We start from the raw sequence: 18,100 nt of genomic DNA on the forward strand, positions 1-18,100 counted from the left end.
AAGCAAATCATAGCTGCTTTGGGAACAGAGGAAATGTATCTTTTCAGAGGAAAAAATAACCAGAAGATTTAAATTCTTAACAATTGCCTTTGCGTCCCTTGGTGTCCTCTTGGTTCAAAGGCCAGTGGCCCATCACAGACAGGGGCTCCTTGGCTGAGAAACCTACCAAGCGCCCCAATCACATCACTCTTCCTCAGGCTGTACATGAAGAGGTTCAGCATGGAGGTGAACACACTACATTACTGAGGCAATTCAGCTTCTATAGGAAGAATGGATCGACTAGAACTGAGGTCGAACACGAGCCTTCTCCCACAGGAAAAGGAGAAAACATAGGTAGCATTAGGAAGTCAATAAAAACTAGAGAAGAATAGACGGGAGGAAAAAATACAAACTATCAATGGAACAAAAAAATCTTTTGAAAAGATCAATGTAATCAACATTTACATAGTAATAGAAAAAAAAAAAAGACTTAAATTACTAAAACCAGAAATGAAAGTGGGGGCATTACTGTGATTCTTCTACAGGGGGGAAAAGGGATTGGAAGAGACTGTATGCCAATAAATTTGATAATCTAGATGAAATGGAAAAATTCCTAAAATCACAAAACCTACCAATACTAAATGACAAAACAGAAAAAGAATAAAGGGAAAAAAGAATTCTGTTACAAACCTATAATGAGCAAGGAGATTGAACCTGTAATAAAGAATCTCACAACAAAGAAAATCCCTAGATGACTACACCCAAATGAAAGCTATTGATCAGCAAAGGAAACAAACAAAAAAACACAACATAGTGAATAGGAGAAGATAATTGCAAAGGACATATCTGTTAATAGGCTAATACCCAAATACACAAAGAAAATACACAATTAGGGGCCCCTGGCTGACTCACTCAGTGGAAATTACAACTCTTGATCTCAGGGTCATGAGTTCAAGTCCGATGTGGGGTGTAGAGATTACTTAAAAATAAAATCCTTAAACAAAAGAAAAAAAAAATCACAATTAAACATCAAAAAAAATCCAATTAAAGAATAAGCAGAGGACCCCAACTGTACATTTTTCCAAAAAAGGCAGATGGCCAACACGGGACAAGATGATCAACACCACTGATTTTCAGAGAAATGTAGACCAAAAAAATACAAAAAAATTTTTTTGAAGATTAGAATACACTAAGTGTCTTTGCATGCAAATATAGGGGGAGACATTGCTTATGGGTTGAAAGTCCAGTGTACAAAATATTCTAATTCTAATCTGCAAAAATGATTTAGAGATTCATAAAGTAAGTATATGCACTTACTAAAGAATAGGCCAATTTTCATTAAAAATTTCAGGGTTGACTGGCTTGCTCAGTGGGTAGAGCATTCAACTCACTCTCAGGGTCTTGAGTTTGAGCCCTAGTTTGGCACAGAGATTACTTAAGGAAAAAAAAAGTTTCGAGCAATGACAGACAAAGACTACTACACCCCATTATTACCCAAAAATAAATACCAAAAGACGTCTCAAATTGCCAGTAAATAAAATAATTCAGGCTAAACACAGAATTCATTATATCCAAATTGAGTTTTTTCTATAATTACAAGATTGGTTCAACATTAGAAAATCAATTAATCATACTTAGAAACACACAAATATATGAAAATCTAAGCAATGACAGAAGTGGCACTATAGAGATAAAAAGAAAGATTATCTTTTCAATAAATGGTCCAGGTAATTTTGATATCTAAGCAAGAGAGACAATCAGACATAGAGTCACACCATACACTAAAGTACTTCAGATGGGTTACATAAATACAAAAATATGAGATCGCAGAATATATATAAACAAGGTACAACAAAATATCTGGATACATGAGAAAATTATAAATCTGACTCAAAACTAAGAACTTTTCATTAAGAAAACATGAAAAATAAACAGACTTCTGGCACTTTTTCCACTTCATATACAACTTTGTTATCCACTAATACCAGAGATTCGGAGCTCACCTGTTTGACTTATCTCATGCAGCACTTACTACTAGTCCAAGTAGTTAGATAAGGCCAACCTGCAGTACTTACCTCAACCGTGAAGTCAAGGACTTAGTCTCATTTGACTGTGAACACGTTTGGTTAGGTAAGACATGTAGGCTTTGAGATGACTAATTATGTCACCTAAGGAAGGCCAATGTATTATATGCCGCAACCCACTCAAAGCAGTGAAGACCACACCCATACCCAAGAGAATCACACTGTAACCCAATCTCATCCAAACACAAACATACCACAAATGTGCCCAGGTCACTTCTGATCAGGATTTATCATTAAGCTTGATCCGGAATGTTCTACACTGGTTTCATTAAGCCCCATAGGAAGTGACATTAAGCAGCTGCAGCCTCCACGGCCACCCACAACATAACCAAAGGCTACTCAAGTGTCACAGGTATAATGAATGTGTTAACACAAAATTGAAACTAGGTTGTGATGGTCTGTGTCTCTATCCAAAGACCACTTTCAAGAACTGCCAGTGATGCATCAAGTACATCAGGATACCAGGACCTGCCATAATCACATGGTTTTGTGTTTTATAGCATACAAAAGGATGAGAAACTAACCAAGTCACATGCCAGATGCAGTTCTTCCTGAACACACACACAAATGACATAATTGTTCTTCCAGGATGTGGTGATGTAAGAACAAAGAGAACATTCTCCATTCCCAGCCTCTCACTGGGAAGCTACCAAAAATTAACACATTATTTCCTTCCCTACTACTGGGAGTCTTGCTCTCCTTCTAGGACCATGAAATTAGGATGTATACCCACACCATTCCTAAAGTCTTTCCTGACCCAAAGGATCAAGTGTGAGAGGGACAAGAGCATTTCCAGAAAATTTAGCGACATATGTCACCCACCTTGGCCAGCAGGAGGGAATACAGATGGATTCCATGAGCAGTGAACTAATTCAAGTGGTCACCATCTTCACAGTATTAGACAAGGTCCATACAACTAGAGAACCCAGGTGGTTTGAATAGCATTAAGTCTAAAACTGCTAGTCTCACATGGGTCTAGACTGCAACCTGGTGTAGAAACTCGACTAGAATAGCACAGATAGCTGAGTAAAGAAAGCCAAAATATTCCCAAAAATAGTGGGGGTAGAGCGGCACATGTTCACAGGTCTACAAAACCACCCTATTAGCGGAGTTCCACACGTCTCTTACACATTGAACAACTTCACTGTTGTTCCAGCGTGGGTTGTAGGGTGTCCTGATTGCTTTCCAACATTGCTTAACTTCATACAAGATCTAGTTAGGAAGTTCTTCCATGTATTCAATGGGACACCTGTAGACTTTCCCACATTTCTCATATTCAGTCGGTATCCCTCCAATGTGGCTTCTTTCGTGTTTTTGAAATGAACTGGAAAAACTGAGGCTTTCCCACGTTTATCATGTATGTAAGTCTTCTATCCATTGTGCATTTTTAGGTGTTTTAGTAAGTCATGACGACAATGTGAAGGCTTTATCACATTCTTTACATTCACAGTTTCTCTCTGGGGTCAATTTTTACATGTTGAGTTAGGCTTGAGGAAACAGTGAAGGCCTTCAGTCAGTGTGTACATTCAAAGGACTTGTCTCCAGTGGGACTTCAAATGTGTATTTACAGATGTGGAAGTGGTGTAGGCTTTCCCACATTCCATACACTCACAGGGCTTCGCTCTAGTGTGAGTTCTCAAATGGAATTTCCCACATTCACCACTTCCTAGGTCTTCTATCCATTGTGAGTTCGTAAATGTTTTTTAAGGAATGAGGGCCAAGCAAAAGCTTTTCCACATTCCTTACATTGATAGGGTTTCACTCCAGTGTGAACTGTTAAATGTCCAATTAAGCTTGAGGAAAGATGGAAGGATTTCCCACATTCCTTGCATTCATAGGGTTTCTCTCCAGTGTGGATTCTCAAATGTTCATTAAGTCGTGAGGAGTTAATGAAGGCTTTCCCACATTCCTTGCATTTATATGGCCTCTCTCCAGTGTGAATTCTCAAATGTGCTTTAAGAATTGAGGAACTACTGAGGGCTTTCCCGCATTCCTTACATTTATAGGGCTTCTCACCACTGTGAGTTTGAACATGTCTACGAAAGCCTGAGATCCAAGCAAAGCATTTCCCACATTCCTGACATTCAAAGGGCTTCTCTCCAGTATGAATTCTCAAATGATGATTAAGATATGAGGAACTACTGAGGGCTTTCCCACATATCATACATTTATAAGGCTTCTCACCAGTGTGAGTTTGAACATGATTACGAAGCATTGAGGGCCACTGGAAGTGTTTCCCGCATTCTTTACATTCATAGGGCTTCTCTCCAGTGTGAATCATAAAATGTATATAAAGGTGTGAGGAAGTGTAGAAAGATTTTCCACATTCGCTACACACAAATGGTTTTATTCCAGCGTGAAATCGACTGATGTGTTTATTGAGACGTTTCACATTTGCGTAACACTTCCCACACTCCCTACATTCATAGGGGTCTCTAACCGTGTGCATTTGCATATACACAGGGTGACCTGCTGAGGGAACTGAGATCCCTGGAAATGGAAGCATCCATTCATAGAGGTCTCCTCCACCATGACTTCTCCCCTGTGTCTGAAAGTGGGAATGACTAATGAACGTCATCCCACAGCCACTATTTTCAGAAGGCTTCTCTGCCAGACTGGTTCTCTCATACATGCTGTGTGGAGTCAGGTGGAAGACTTTACCACCCTGACTCAACTCAGAAAGCTTCTCTCTCGTAGAGCTTTCCTTTTGCAGAGGACGGAAGCTGTTGGCATACTGAGTATGCTCAAAAGTGTTCTCTCTATTTTCCGTTCTCATGTGTGTCTTAAGGAGTAAGTGTTGGCTTAAGATTTTCCCACTTTGCTCATACTCAGAGAGCTCTGCTCCCTGGTGGGTCCTTTCCTGTTGATAAACAGATGAAAGTTGATGACCGGATTTTCAGATTCATTACAGATTTCACACTTATAAAGCTAAAAACATGATGATTCTTCCCATTTTCATTACATAAACACAGCTCCTGCTGACTGCCTTCAAGTTAAATGAGGGAACTCCTCTGACAAAAACCGATGCCATCTACTCTGCTCTTAGAAACATTCCATTAAAATTGTAGGAAAATGTTTAGACTCAATCCCTCTTATATATGTGGAAACTTGTACTTGTGGTATCTAGGAAGCAACAACTTCCAAGACAGGTTTGGATTATCCTCCCAAATCATAATCGAGTATCTCTGAATTGCTTTCTCTTGGATGAATGCCACTCGTCTCAAATACCTCCTACTTGCACTGATTTTATAACAAAACTACCAATCTTTTTTTTAACGTGGAAAAATAGGAGATATCACAACTCAACCTTACTTTTTGAGTTTCTCTGGCTGTTTTTCCTTCCCCCAAATCCTGGAGAGATGGTGACTCTTTGCTTTGATGTTGAGTTTGCCATTCTAAAGTAAAACAAATGTAAGCATTTGCAGAAACAAATTACAGGTTAAACAATTAAAAAAAGATAAGACTCAGTTTTCTTTACTTTCATATTAAAAACTGTGAAAAAGGGGGCACATGGGTAGATCAGTCAGTTTAGCATCTGATTCTTGATTTTGGCTCAGGTCATGATCTCATGGTTTTGAGACTGAGCCCCATGTCAGGCTCCATGCCAACAGGTGGAGCCTGCTTGGGATTCTCTCTCTCTCAAAATAAACATTTAAAAAAAGTGTTGATAAAACAATAAAGAAAAAAGATTTCAGCAGTCTGTCTATGGGAAAATTTGGCACTAAGTGCAGATGGTCAAACTTTGGTGGTCTGCTAAAAAATAATTTTTGGAAAATTAAATATAGTGAGCAAAACCGGACTATTATCGAGGTAGAAAAGTAGGAAACCTCTGGACAACTAAGTTTACCAAAATGATATCTTAAAGAAGAAACAGAACAGGTCACTTTGTGACATCATAGAAAGCTTAAGTAAAAGAGGGAAGGAAGTTAAAGATATGCAAAAACATCAGAGACAAATGGTTTCAGCACTATGAGACAAAATGAATCTTAAATTTTACACATTGCGAGTATGCCATATTTCAGACTGACTAGTGACATTCTTCTCATTCACCAGCGATATCTGTCACAACGCTCACCTGAGAAAACTCCTTTCTCCACTGTCCTCAACTCTTCTTGTTCCAACCTAGCTACTAGGCTGGGTTTTGACTGTTGATATCCTGTCCAGGGGGAAAGGTACATTAATAGAAGAGGACTGTGTAAGAAATGACAAAGCTTCTGATGAAAACAGTAAAATCATTTCAAAAGGACTAGAAAAGCAAATCAAAAGATTACTTATCTCTGACTCTGAAAGCCTAACCCAAAGGTATGTACACATTTACAGAGCACATAGACATTTATTCAACAGCAAATAAAGGAGGTGAGGAAAGGAGACCTTCCTTTTGATGGGGAAAGCACTAAAGCTATAGTACTCAAATGCTGGAGTGTGTCGCAATCATCAGGATGGCTTATTGAACACAGAAGACAGGGCAACAGCACCAGCTTTATAATTCAGAATGTCAAAAGTAGGGTCTGATTTGGGGCATCTGGGTGGCTCAGTCAGTTAAGCGTCCAACTTCAGCTCAGGTCATGATCTTGTGGTCTATGAGTTCGAGCCCCACGTCAGGTTCTGTGCTAACAGCTCGGAGTCTGGAGGCTGCTTCCGATTCTGTGTGTCCCTCTCTCTGCCCCTCCCCAGCTTGTGCTGTGTGTCTCTCTCTCAAAAATAAACATTAAAAATATATATATGTTAAAAACAAAACCCAGGGTCTGACAACGTAAATTCCTAACAATGATGGTGTTAGTTACTGTTGGCCCTAATACCACATTTATGGAAAACCCATTAAAGATTACAACCCATTAGTGCAGGGACTATGCATCTCTTATTTCCAATTATGTTTCAGATTAGGCATCACCAAGGCTGGAACACCAAAAATACATAGTACAAATTTGTTCCTAAAGATGTTACAAGGAATGTTGGCAGCCTTACCTACTGTGACCAGGTTCTGGTAGTTCTCCAGCATCACGTTTCTGTATAGGTTTCTCTGAGAGAGGTCCAGTAATATCCACTCCTCCTGGGTGAAGTCCAATGCCACGTCGTCAAAGGTCACTGCAATCTAAACCATCACACCGGGATTGGCTTGAGACGAGAAACATCTCCGCCAACATTCATGGGAGAATGAGGACGGGAGACTCAATACCGATGCAGGGTTATGAGGTTTCTCATTATCCTCCCATGGTTCTGTGGTCCTAGGTACTCTTCTCTCAATCTAGACTCACTCACTGCTCCTCTCCACTCATATGGTTTTAATGTCACCTTTTAAACAAGACCTTATGTCAGCTTAACCACAGTAGTAGGTCTTCAGTTTCCTCTACTATAACACACTCTTGAGCATGCTACAGATCCTTCAAAAACAGCGCAGAATAACTGAATTCTTTGAGAAAAGGACACTTACACTATCATGTCAGAGCTCACAGCAAGGCGGAAGCCTGCATTTGGAATCCGTGAGCTTCCGGATTGATTACCGAAATACCAGAATTTTTTCAGGGTAATCCCTTTTTGATAGGAGAGTTTCTACTTCCAGAGGAAATTCATCTGGGGACTCAGTCCTTGTCTGGAGTTTATCTGCTTTAGGAAGCTCAGGACACAGGTGTGCCTAGAAACAATGTGTTCACCTGGTGGATGTAAATATGGCTTTCTGTTGATTGATATGCTTTTTTATTACCTGATTATAATTTTTCGGCCTGACAGCCACCATCCCTTCTATCTCTGTGTTTTCCTCAGGATGGGAGAAAGGATTCCTAGAAAGAAGATCTTGGGGAACGGAAAGGATACTTCAGAATACAGAATTGACCCTACTTCCCAGAATCACCCACCTGAAAATCATTCCATCCTAATTTAAGATCCCCATATATCCCTGCATGAGAAATCTCACAGAAACACACACTACTGCCATAAAATACAACAGCCCTGCCTTACCTGGAGCCAGAAAAGGGACTTGCTAGACATGCTACCCATGAAGAAAGAGGTCATGGTCTTATTTTACAGGTATGGAAACTTAACCCCTAAAACATCTGGTTCTTTATTTGCCCAAAATAATAAAACTCATCAATGAGATTATGTACCACCAATTCCCAACACACACCAGGAAGCTGACTTAGACAATAGCACTCTCTGGCATATTTCAGCTCTTTCTAAAAGAACAGCAGTATGACTAATTTAGGACCAGGTTGTTGGACTCCAGGTTGTGTGGGGATGACCTTTAGAATTCTCTGGAAATGAGAATCAATAATGACTTACCATGGGTCAAGTCAATGGTTGCCATCCTGGGAGAGTGACGGTGAAGTCTACCTACTGGGAAATTTGATCACTTCAGTACAACTTATGAATCTAGGTGAATATGACAATCTTCATTATTCTTGACATTGGGATACCCACAGTCCTTTTCATACCAATCATTAATCAGTAAGCATTGCCAATCCATCATCAAACATCACACATTAGCTGTCTCTCTGAAGGTGGTATGTGGGAAATTACTGAAAATGATATAATCTATGGCATGAAAGTCACTAATATCAATTACCATTCACTGCAAATCAGTATGTGACAGATATCTGTCTCACTAACTTTATGTATACCAACTCACTTCATTAGCATAACAACCCATTTCAATAGATATCACTAGCCCTACTTAATAGCTGATAAAGCTAGATTCATAGAACACTAATCATTGGTCCACCACCCTCCAATTAGGAAAAAGAAATCCAGATTTGAATGCAGATAGGCTTGTCTCAAATGTGTGATCTAAGGTTCTTATTCACAAATATGATCAGTTGTCAATCTAGACCTGCACTGTCCAGTTTAGTAGCCACCAGTCACATACGCTATTGAGTACCTGATATGCAGTTAGTAAAACAGGATTTTAAATTTTGTTTAGGTAAACTTAAATACATCTACATTCTCAACTGTATTTATTACATGCACATGCGAAGTACATGTCATGAAAATTTTATGTCCAGTGAATTTTGAAATCTTACTATGACTTAAAGAATTTAAGATACTTCCATTTTAGCGGTGCCTGAGTGGCTCAGTCAGTTAAGTGTCCAACTTCAGCTCAGGTCATGATCTCACTACTTGTGGGTTCGAGCCCTGCAGCAGGCTCTGTGCCAACAGCTCAGAGCCTGGAGTCTGCTTCAGATTCTGTGTCTCCCTCTCTGCCCCTCCCCTGCTGATGCTGTCTCTCAAAAATGAATAAACATTAAAAAAAAAAAATTTGAAGAAAATTTAAAAAATAAAAAAAAAAATACTTCAATTCTTATATGGGTTACATGCTGAAATATTTGGAATAGATGGGATAAAGTACATTATTACGTATGATCTCTTTTTGTTTATTTCATGTACAGAAAAGCTTTAATCATATACATGGCCTGCAGGTCATATGTCCATTGGCTAGTATTAGCCTAGAATACTGCTGGACATTATATAGAAAAGAAAAATGAAGTGTTTTATTTAGTTAAAACCTTGAGCTTTGGTTGATAGAGCTTACAGTGGCTTGGAGCCCTGAACCTCCTTTTTTAAGTTACCATAATAGGTTTATTCTTTCATTCTTTCCACAAACAATTAAGATAATTGTGGTCCTGTGCTAGGCACTAAGTAGAAAACAGTGAAATATACAAAAAATGTCCCAGGATTTAATGACCCAACATTCCTAAGGGACAAGATACTCAATTATTAATGGATACATCCATTCATCAGTGCTTATGGAGGAAAAACTCAAATAGGTGAGAAAATAAAGACTATCCTATACACAAGCACAAAGGTATACATGAATATTTTGAATTGCTTCTTGGGCAAGGTAAAGACAGAAAAAAAAACCATAGGCTGTTCCAAACAGGACCCAAAAATATATGAAAAATAATGATGGAAGGATTTTAAAGACTCAGAAGACATCTCAAGTATTCAGCAGCTTCAACGGGTCTTGACTGAGGCTCAGTTCAGTTAAGGTTTGCCCACTTCCCCTTACCCTGGCAAAGGAGCAATGCCAAATCAGTCTGTGTTTCACACTGGTCTATTTTATGAGTCTTCCCAGAAAACCTTCTTTTTGTATTATCACTTGTTTTTCACCAGGTTTTTTATTTACTCCATTGTTAATAAGGCTTCCTTCTTGCCTGGGTGGCTCAGTCGGCTAAGTATCCAACTTCAGCTCAGATCATGATCTCACAGCTCTTGAGTTCGAGCCCTGCGTCAGGCTCTGAGCTATTAGCTGGAGCCTGCTTCAGATTCTATGTCTCCCTCTCTCTCTGCCCCTCCCCTACTTGTGCTCTCTCTCTCTGTCTCTCTCAAAAATAAAACATTAAAAAAAATCATAAGGCTTCCTTCTCACTTTAATATCTTTTAACCCGATACAGTTCAAACGATAACTCCTATGTTAAAGACTAATGACTCTTGGGGCACCAGGGTAGCTCAGTCAGTTAAGGATCCTACTCTTGATTTCAGCTCAGGTCATGATCTCACAGTTCATTGGCTCGAGACGGCATCAGGCTCCACGCTGACAGTGTGGAGCCTCCTTGGGATGGTCTCTCCCCCACTCTCTCTCTCTACCCCTCCCACACGTGTGCACACACACTCTCTGATAAATAAATGAACTTACAAAAATTAATGACTTTTCAATAAATTAAACACAGAACAGCAGCCCAAATGCTGATCTTCAAAACTGAATCCAAATGATGGTAAACACGAGAAGTTCCAGTTTCTTTACCATAAATGAAATTAACCCTCATGACCCAAAAATCTTTTTTTCCAAGAATACTTATTCTACAGGTGAAAAGACCAGAACCCTGAAAATAACAAGCTGTCACAAACACTGCATCTCAAACGCTAGTATAGGTTGCACTTACTCCTAGAGGTCTCAAAATGGGGCCTTTGGGCTGAATAAGCCCACAAATGTGTTTACTTTTGTGGCACGTGCACAAACATTTTTCCATTTGGTTTTGTTTCCTTTTCTGATGGAGATGTAAGTGCTATGCAATCAAAGGTGTAGATCTTAAGTATTTTCTGGATGAGCTCTAACAACTGTAGTTACTCACCTTATCAGTCTTGAAAAAAAGAAAATGGACAGCATATTGAACTTCTAAAAACACAGACAACATACTTGTCTCCCTGAAAAGCCCTCTTCAGCCTTCTAGTTCACTCCCTCACCCTAATTCCAGACAATCTGTTTCTGATTTCTTTCAGTTTCTATCAGTTCCTACATAGGTTACTCAGTTTGTAAAACGTTTACAAATATATATGCTGACTTTTTTCTATTTAAAGAAACAATAAGGGAAAAACATTCTTAAATCTCCCAGTGAATTTTGGACTTGTCCATTTTTTCTTATGTTTCTGCCAAGCATTGGTTTATACCTTGTGCAACAATATTATTGGGTACATTATGAATCATATTAGAGATATTGAATCATCTATCGTAAAGAACTCTATGTGTAGTAATGATTTATGACAATGCTGTCTGACATGGAGATCCATTTTCTTTTGGAGAGCTCTTTGGGTATCAAAGATGCCCTTTATTTTCCAATACGTGACATAGGCCCTGGCTCAGTGAGGGCACCAAGTGATTGCTGACTGACAGACCAAGACCACAGAGTCCCTACGTCACTCAAAGCACATCTAACTAGGAGCGCCTGGCTGGCTCAGTCAACAGGGCACACAACTCTGGATCACAGGGTCATGAGCTCAAGCCCCAAGGTAGGTGTGGAGGCTCATTTAATAAAAAAAAATTTTTAATTTATAAAAAACACAGTACATCTATCTAGATTACATTGAAATAACAGTCCCTGACAAAATATATATCCCAGGTTTTAGGAGATGTAGTTAAGTACTCTAATATGAGTGTGGGGTCTCATGCTTCTGAGCACTCACCCACCAGCTAGGGCATGTCTGTAAACTTCTTCCCCACAGACCCCCTAATGTGGATACTCGGATGCTGTTTCTTATACCTGCTGTCACCCATGGTTCCCTCCACTCATCTGCTCACGAGTCATGGCTTGACTGTAATCCAGAGGTTTTCAAATGCTTGCCCATTGTGCCAACTACCTCTGCCCCAGGCAACCCAGCAAACTTCTTTACAACCAGTTGACTGCAATGGTATCACTGACAATAAGGTCTGACCCAGTCTTGGGGTGAAGGGCCCTGTACAAATGTGAACTTCCCTATTACTCTCCATCACCTGTAGGGTCTGTGAGTTGTTTGTATCTCTGTTACTCTTCCAATGTATATCAACAAATCAAGGAGTGGGGTACCTGGATGGTTAAGCATCCGACTCTTGCTTTTAGCTCAGGTCATGATCTCACAGTTTTGTGGGTTCAAGCCCCAAGTAGGGCTCTGCACCCGTAGCACAGTAGTTTTTTAAAAAGTCTTAACTCCAGGGGCGCCTGGGTGGCTCAGTTGGTTAAGCATCCAACTTCGGCTCAGGTATCTCAGTCTGTGGGTTCAAGCCCCACATCAGGCTCTATGCTGACAGCTCAGAGCCTAGGGCCTGCTTCAGATTCTGTGTCTCCCCCCTTTCTCAAAAATAAACAGTAAAAAAAATTCTTTTTTAATAAAAATAAATAAATAAAAAGTCCAATGAACTCAGATTAAACCCAGCTATAGCATCTAAATGTATCTGCAATATAGACATTCTTGCCAACTGGCAGAATTCCCTTATCTCTGACACATAGGGTAAGGGCCATTATAGTAGGAAAAGTTAAAAGGAGGATCCTGGAACTCCCCACCACTGGACATAATCATCCAGGAATACCGACACTGCTGAGGGAACTGCAAAGACTAACACCAACATCCAGTTTGCCCAAAGACTGGGAAATAGAGGACAGGCCTTGAAGAAATAAACCATGGACATCTACAATCACCTCGAGACCAATTCCAGAAACCTAAACTAAACCTAAACTGTACTGGGTTGACATATTTTGTCTATGCTTGTTGTATTTGTTTATTTATGTGCCAGGTATTTATTTGCATAAACTAGGCTTTCACTTCTGCTATATCCTTCCCATTTTGATTAATATACAAGTTATTACAGGATAACATTAGTTTTTAGGTAAAATATTTTCATGAGACTATGACTAAATTTGAGGAGTACTTTACAAATGGACTGTGATGGAGATCAAATGACACTTGATGTACATTTAAAACTCCCTTACGCAATATAATTAGGTACACATCACCCACAAAATAGTTTGTGACAGAGATTTTGAAGCCTCTGAAACTGAAGTTCGGAAACTAAAACTGACAGGCCTGTTTCTGCAAATGAAGTTTTTTGTTTTTTTTTTTAATGTTTATTTATTTTTGAGAGAGAGACAGAGACAGAACGCGAGTGGGTTAGAGCAGAGGGAGAGGGAGACACAAAATCCCAAGCAGACTCCAGGCTCCGAGCTGTCAGCACAGAGCCCGACGTGGGGCTCGAACTCACAAGCTGTGACATCATGACCTAAGCGAAGTCAGACACTCAACAGACTGAGCAACTCAGGCACCCCCCCTTTTTTAAAAAAAAATTTTTTTTTTTTACTGTGCAAATGAAGTTTTACTAGACAAAACCACACACATTTGTTTAGTAAGGGGTATGGTTGCTTGTGCAACTACAAAGGCAGAGCTGAAGAATTCCAGGCTGGATGGCCAGCAAAGCAGAATGTACTCAATGCAAGAGGACTTCAGCCACCTCCACTTTAACCTCAAACTTTCTAACTGATTAAGGTCTTCTTTCCAGGTTCTCTCTTAACTCAGACAAAAGACCATGTGGGCAAACGATCCCCTGATGGAAACCTAAACTTCCCCCTTCGGCAAGAAGTACTGCCTGAGCCACAAGACCCTGCATGATGGACTCCAAGACAGTAATGGACCTGATCTTCACAGCCCACCTGCACTTACTCACTAACCTTTACCTGGCATTCTTCTTATATGAACCTGTATTTTCAGCACTTTAGCTACATTACTACCTGGGCCTTTTCAGACAAAAAGTTGGCAAGCCTGGTTACTGGACTCACTTATCAGTGTATGAAATTACAGAAAATAAAGACAGCATGCAAGGCACCTGGGGTGACTCAGTCGGTTAAGCATGGATTTGGGAGGACAGGGGTGTTGAGTGGCTTAGTCCGTTCAGCGTCCGACGTCAGCTCAGGTCATGATTCCAGTTTCTGAGTCCCAGCCCTGTATCAGGCTCTCTACTGTCAGCAGGGAGCCCGCTTTGGACCTCTGTTCCCCTATCTCTCTGGACCTACCCCACTTGCGCCCACTCTCTCGAAAATTACAAAAATTAAAAATAAAAATAAATTAAAAAAATAAAAAGGCGGACTTCAGCTCAAGTCATGATCTCACGGTTTGTGAGTTTGAGCCCCACAGTGGGCTCTCTGCTGTCAGCTCAGAGCCCGCTTGGGAACCTCCGTCCCTCTCTCTCACTGCCCCTCCCCCACTCAGTCTCCCTCTCCCCAAAATAAACAAACATTTAAAATAAATAAATAAATAGGGGCGCCTGGGGTGGCTCCAAGCGTCGGACTTCCGCTCAAGTCAGGATCTGGTGTTCACCGGTCTGAACCCTGGGTGGAGCTCTTGTGCTGAGAGCGCAGGGCCTGGAGCCTGCTTCGGATTCTATGTCTCCCTCTCTCTCTCTCTGCCCCTCCCCCGCTCACACTCTGTCTCTTTCTCAAAAAAAAAAAAAACATTTAAAAAAAAATTAAATAAAGACAGCACGGAAACATCAGGAATCTCAGAAACTCTGGGTTTCGCAAAGAGCGTGTGAGGCTTCCAAGTCAGTATCATGAAGAAACAATGGCTCTGCCGCAGGTTAGAAGAGCCTAAGAGACAAACAATTGTCATATATAAACCTTGAATACATCCGAGATCCAAAACATATTCTGAGGTAAAGTGGAAAATTTTACTTTTTATACAGTACATATTGCATTAACATTTTTAATTTTCGCGGCTGAATCACTGTATGATGATTTCAGTAGTAAAACCTCATCCTTAAAACATGCATTTCCGAGTATTTAAAGGTCATGTATCATGTCTACAATTTATTTCCTATTTACTCGCAAACAATCCGCTAAAAAATACATTTCTTTATCCAAAGAGCGCAACCACGCAAAATGCGAAAATGGGTGAATCTGCTTCGGTGCACATTCATAGCAACAGTTGCTTACATTTCCTTTAGGTTTAAGATTTTACGCAAAAAATGTCGGGAAAAAACTTAGTCCAAATGCCCTGTTAATGGGAAATCCAGTTATTCTGAAAATGGAGTATTCACGCCTCCATTCTTTTCTCCCGGACTCCCTGGCTCGCAACTTGGTGGGAATGGACAGGCTCAGGAGGGTCTCAGGAAAAGCGACGTGAAAACGGTTTCTCTTTAGTACAAAGACCAGTGGAGCACGTGTGTATAACTAGGTACTGAAACATGCACACTACACACAGCCGAGAAAGCATATCACCTGCCTAAGACAGTGTGTCCCGAAGAAAAGACGAGCGCAGACAAAGCCACATTCTCAGATAAAACTGCCTCTTCCCTTCCCCACCGAAAGGAAACACAGGCCCCGCTGACCCAACTTTCCAGAACGCTCACCGGCCGGGTCCCTGAGGCTGCGAGTAACGGGGCGGAGTCTGGGCCACTCCCAGCGGCAGAAACTCTTTTCCTTTGGGACAAAAGTCACAAAGGCCGCTTGCACGCTGCAGGACAGGCGAGCACAGTGGCCACGAACACCCCGCGCACGCGCCCTCCCAGCAGGACCACAGCGGCTCCGCGCCAGAACCGCCGGCCTCGGCGGCCTGTCGGGCGGTCTAGGCGGATGCGAGCCGCGCGGCCCGGCCGTTAAGCAGGCCCATCGGCGACCCCGACTAAAACCGGCCTTGGACTCCCACGTCCTGCCTCCCTTCACGCCTTCCCCAGCACAGCGGGCCCACGTCCAACCACCAGCAGCCCAACGTGCTCAATGCTGCGCGAAGCAGCAGGCGAAGAAACTCCGGCGAATTCGTGACACCACTTCCGCTTCCTGCCGGGAACCGGGGGGCGGGGCTTCCACCTCAGACGGCGGAACTGGGCTTCCCTCGGGCGTGGGCTTCGCGCTGGGCCTGAGGCCTGGATCCCGCCCGGAGGACAAGGCTGAGGCAGGAACCAGGTATGGGGGCGCGGCTACGGGCGGGGGCGGGACCCTGCGCGGGGCGGGGTGGGGACCGAGCCGGGGGTGGGGGGGAGGGGGTGGGGGCGGGGCCCAGCTCCCTGGGGCCGTGGCAGGGCGCCAATGGGCTCAACCCCACATCCTGCGCAGTAAATGGTTTCCTGCCGGCCTCCCTGCACGTCCTGGAGACTCTAAGGTCGTTGTCCTTGTCGTTAAGCCCGAGAGTCCGTCACATAGTCTGTTTGCCGCAGTCCATCCCGTCTCTAGGCCTTGATTTCCTCTCATTGTCGTTTACGTTGGACACGACGCTAAAGTCTAGTCGTTGATGCCTTGCTTTCATTGTTATGACAGTTCCTGTAAGTCTTTCCTTTTTCTGTGTCAAATACGCATATCTGTTTTTGTGAGATCGCACTGATACCAGGCATTCTTCTCTTCAGGCATGGTTATAAAGTTGCTCCCCTAATCACGTTTGCTGTGGTTTTCATTGGATGGCCTTTGTGCAGTTAGTAAAGATCTCTTTAAACAGGACTAGAGTACATCTACTCAAGACTTAGTGGAGGGGAGTGGGAGGGAATGGAGGAAATAAGTGAAGGGGATTAAGATGTACAGTCTTCCGGTTGTAAAATAACTGGGACACTGGATATAATGTTCACAATAGGGAATATAAGCCAATCCAACATTGTAACAACTTTGGTGACAGATGGTAACTAGACTTACTGTGGTGACTATTTTAGGATGTGTGCGTTGTATAGGATATGTATATCAAATTGCTACGTGGACGCCTGAAGGTAATCCAGTATTGTATGTCAGTTGTTCATCAATAAAAAGTGAAAGAAATGTCCATGTACATCATGCAACGTGCTTTATGCATACATTGAATTGATATGTCTCTTGTTAAGTTAATGTTTCATTAATAACTGTAGAAACTTTTAATTTTTATATAGCTAAGAAGTCTGGTTTGTTTTTTGTTTTTGACCAAGAGAGTTCTCGAGTCAGGGAGAAGGGAAAGGGGAGAGAGAATCCTACGCAAGTTTGATGGGGGGGCGGGGGGGGGGGCTTCATCTCACAACCCTTGGGATCATGACCTGAGCTGAGGCGCCCCTCCCCTTATTTGTTTTTGGTTACACTGGACATAATGGTAAACTCTAATCATTGATTCCTTGTGTTTTCAATGTAATGACAATTTTATAAATCTTTCATATTTTGTTCACATATATATTTTTGTTCTTGCTTTGTGAAAAACCACTAACACTGGGCATTCTTCCCTTATTCAGGAATGGTTCTAAAGTTATATTTGCTGTGATTTTGAGTGGGTTATCTTTGTACAGTTAATAAAAGATCTTTTGAAATACTGATTTAAAACATATTTCATCCAGGCTTGTTCATGTGAATCGTTAAATGTTTTGTACCCATCTATTGAACTGATACCTATTTTGCTACATTAATGTTTCATGTTTATTGCATAAATCACTAAATTTTATACAGGCAAAGAAGTGTTTTTATTTTAATTTTTCTTAAGTATCATTGAATGTTGTTTTTTTAATGTTTATTTTGAGAGCAAGAGAGAACAAGGGCAGGGGGGGCAGAGAGAGAGAGGGAGAGAGACAGAGCATCCCAAGCAGGCTCTGCATTGTCAGCACAGAGCTGGAGGCGGGTCTCGAACTCAAGGAACCATGAGATCCTGACTTGAGCTGAAACCAAGAGTTGGACGCTTAACCGACTGAGCCACCCAGGTGCCCCCAAAAAAGTGTTTCTAAAAATTATATATGAGGGGGGAGCCTGGGTGGCTCAGTCGGTTAAGTGTCTGACTCGGTTTCGGCTCAGGTCATGATCTCACAGTTCGTGAGTTCAAGCCCCACATCAGACTCTGTGCTGATGGTGCAGAGCCTGCTCAGGATTCTCTCT

General features: G+C 41.6%; 2 protein-coding genes across 6 annotated transcripts in view; both read right to left on the minus strand.

Annotated features, from left to right (window-relative positions):
* EIF3G (eukaryotic translation initiation factor 3 subunit G) overlaps positions 1-18,100 on the minus strand; it is a 767,140-nt gene that overhangs the window by 392,323 nt on the left and 356,717 nt on the right. The gene's annotated exons all lie outside the window — the stretch shown is intronic.
* Positions 955-16,075, minus strand: LOC125930552 (zinc finger protein 121-like). Of its 3 annotated transcripts, XM_049642423.1 has the most exons (8): positions 15,421-16,075; positions 14,122-15,339; positions 8,340-8,393; positions 7,765-7,853; positions 7,029-7,155; positions 6,139-6,219; positions 5,376-5,458; positions 955-4,923 (listed from the first exon to the last, which is right to left on the minus strand). In XM_049642423.1, exons 3-8 carry the CDS (start codon positions 8,362-8,364, stop codon positions 3,739-3,741), a joined length of 1,590 nt encoding a protein of 529 aa, XP_049498380.1. In that variant the 5' UTR covers positions 8,365-8,393; positions 14,122-15,339; positions 15,421-16,075; the 3' UTR covers positions 955-3,738. The 3 variants fall into 3 exon arrangements, with proteins under 3 accessions (XP_049498380.1, XP_049498381.1, XP_049498379.1); XM_049642424.1 differs by lacking the exon at positions 14,122-15,339 and having other exon boundaries at positions 15,643-16,075; XM_049642422.1 differs by having other exon boundaries at positions 14,122-15,801.

The sequence above is a fragment of the Panthera uncia genome, chromosome A2, assembly GCF_023721935.1.
Source record: "Panthera uncia isolate 11264 chromosome A2, Puncia_PCG_1.0, whole genome shotgun sequence".
Taxonomy (NCBI): Eukaryota; Metazoa; Chordata; class Mammalia; order Carnivora; family Felidae; genus Panthera; species Panthera uncia.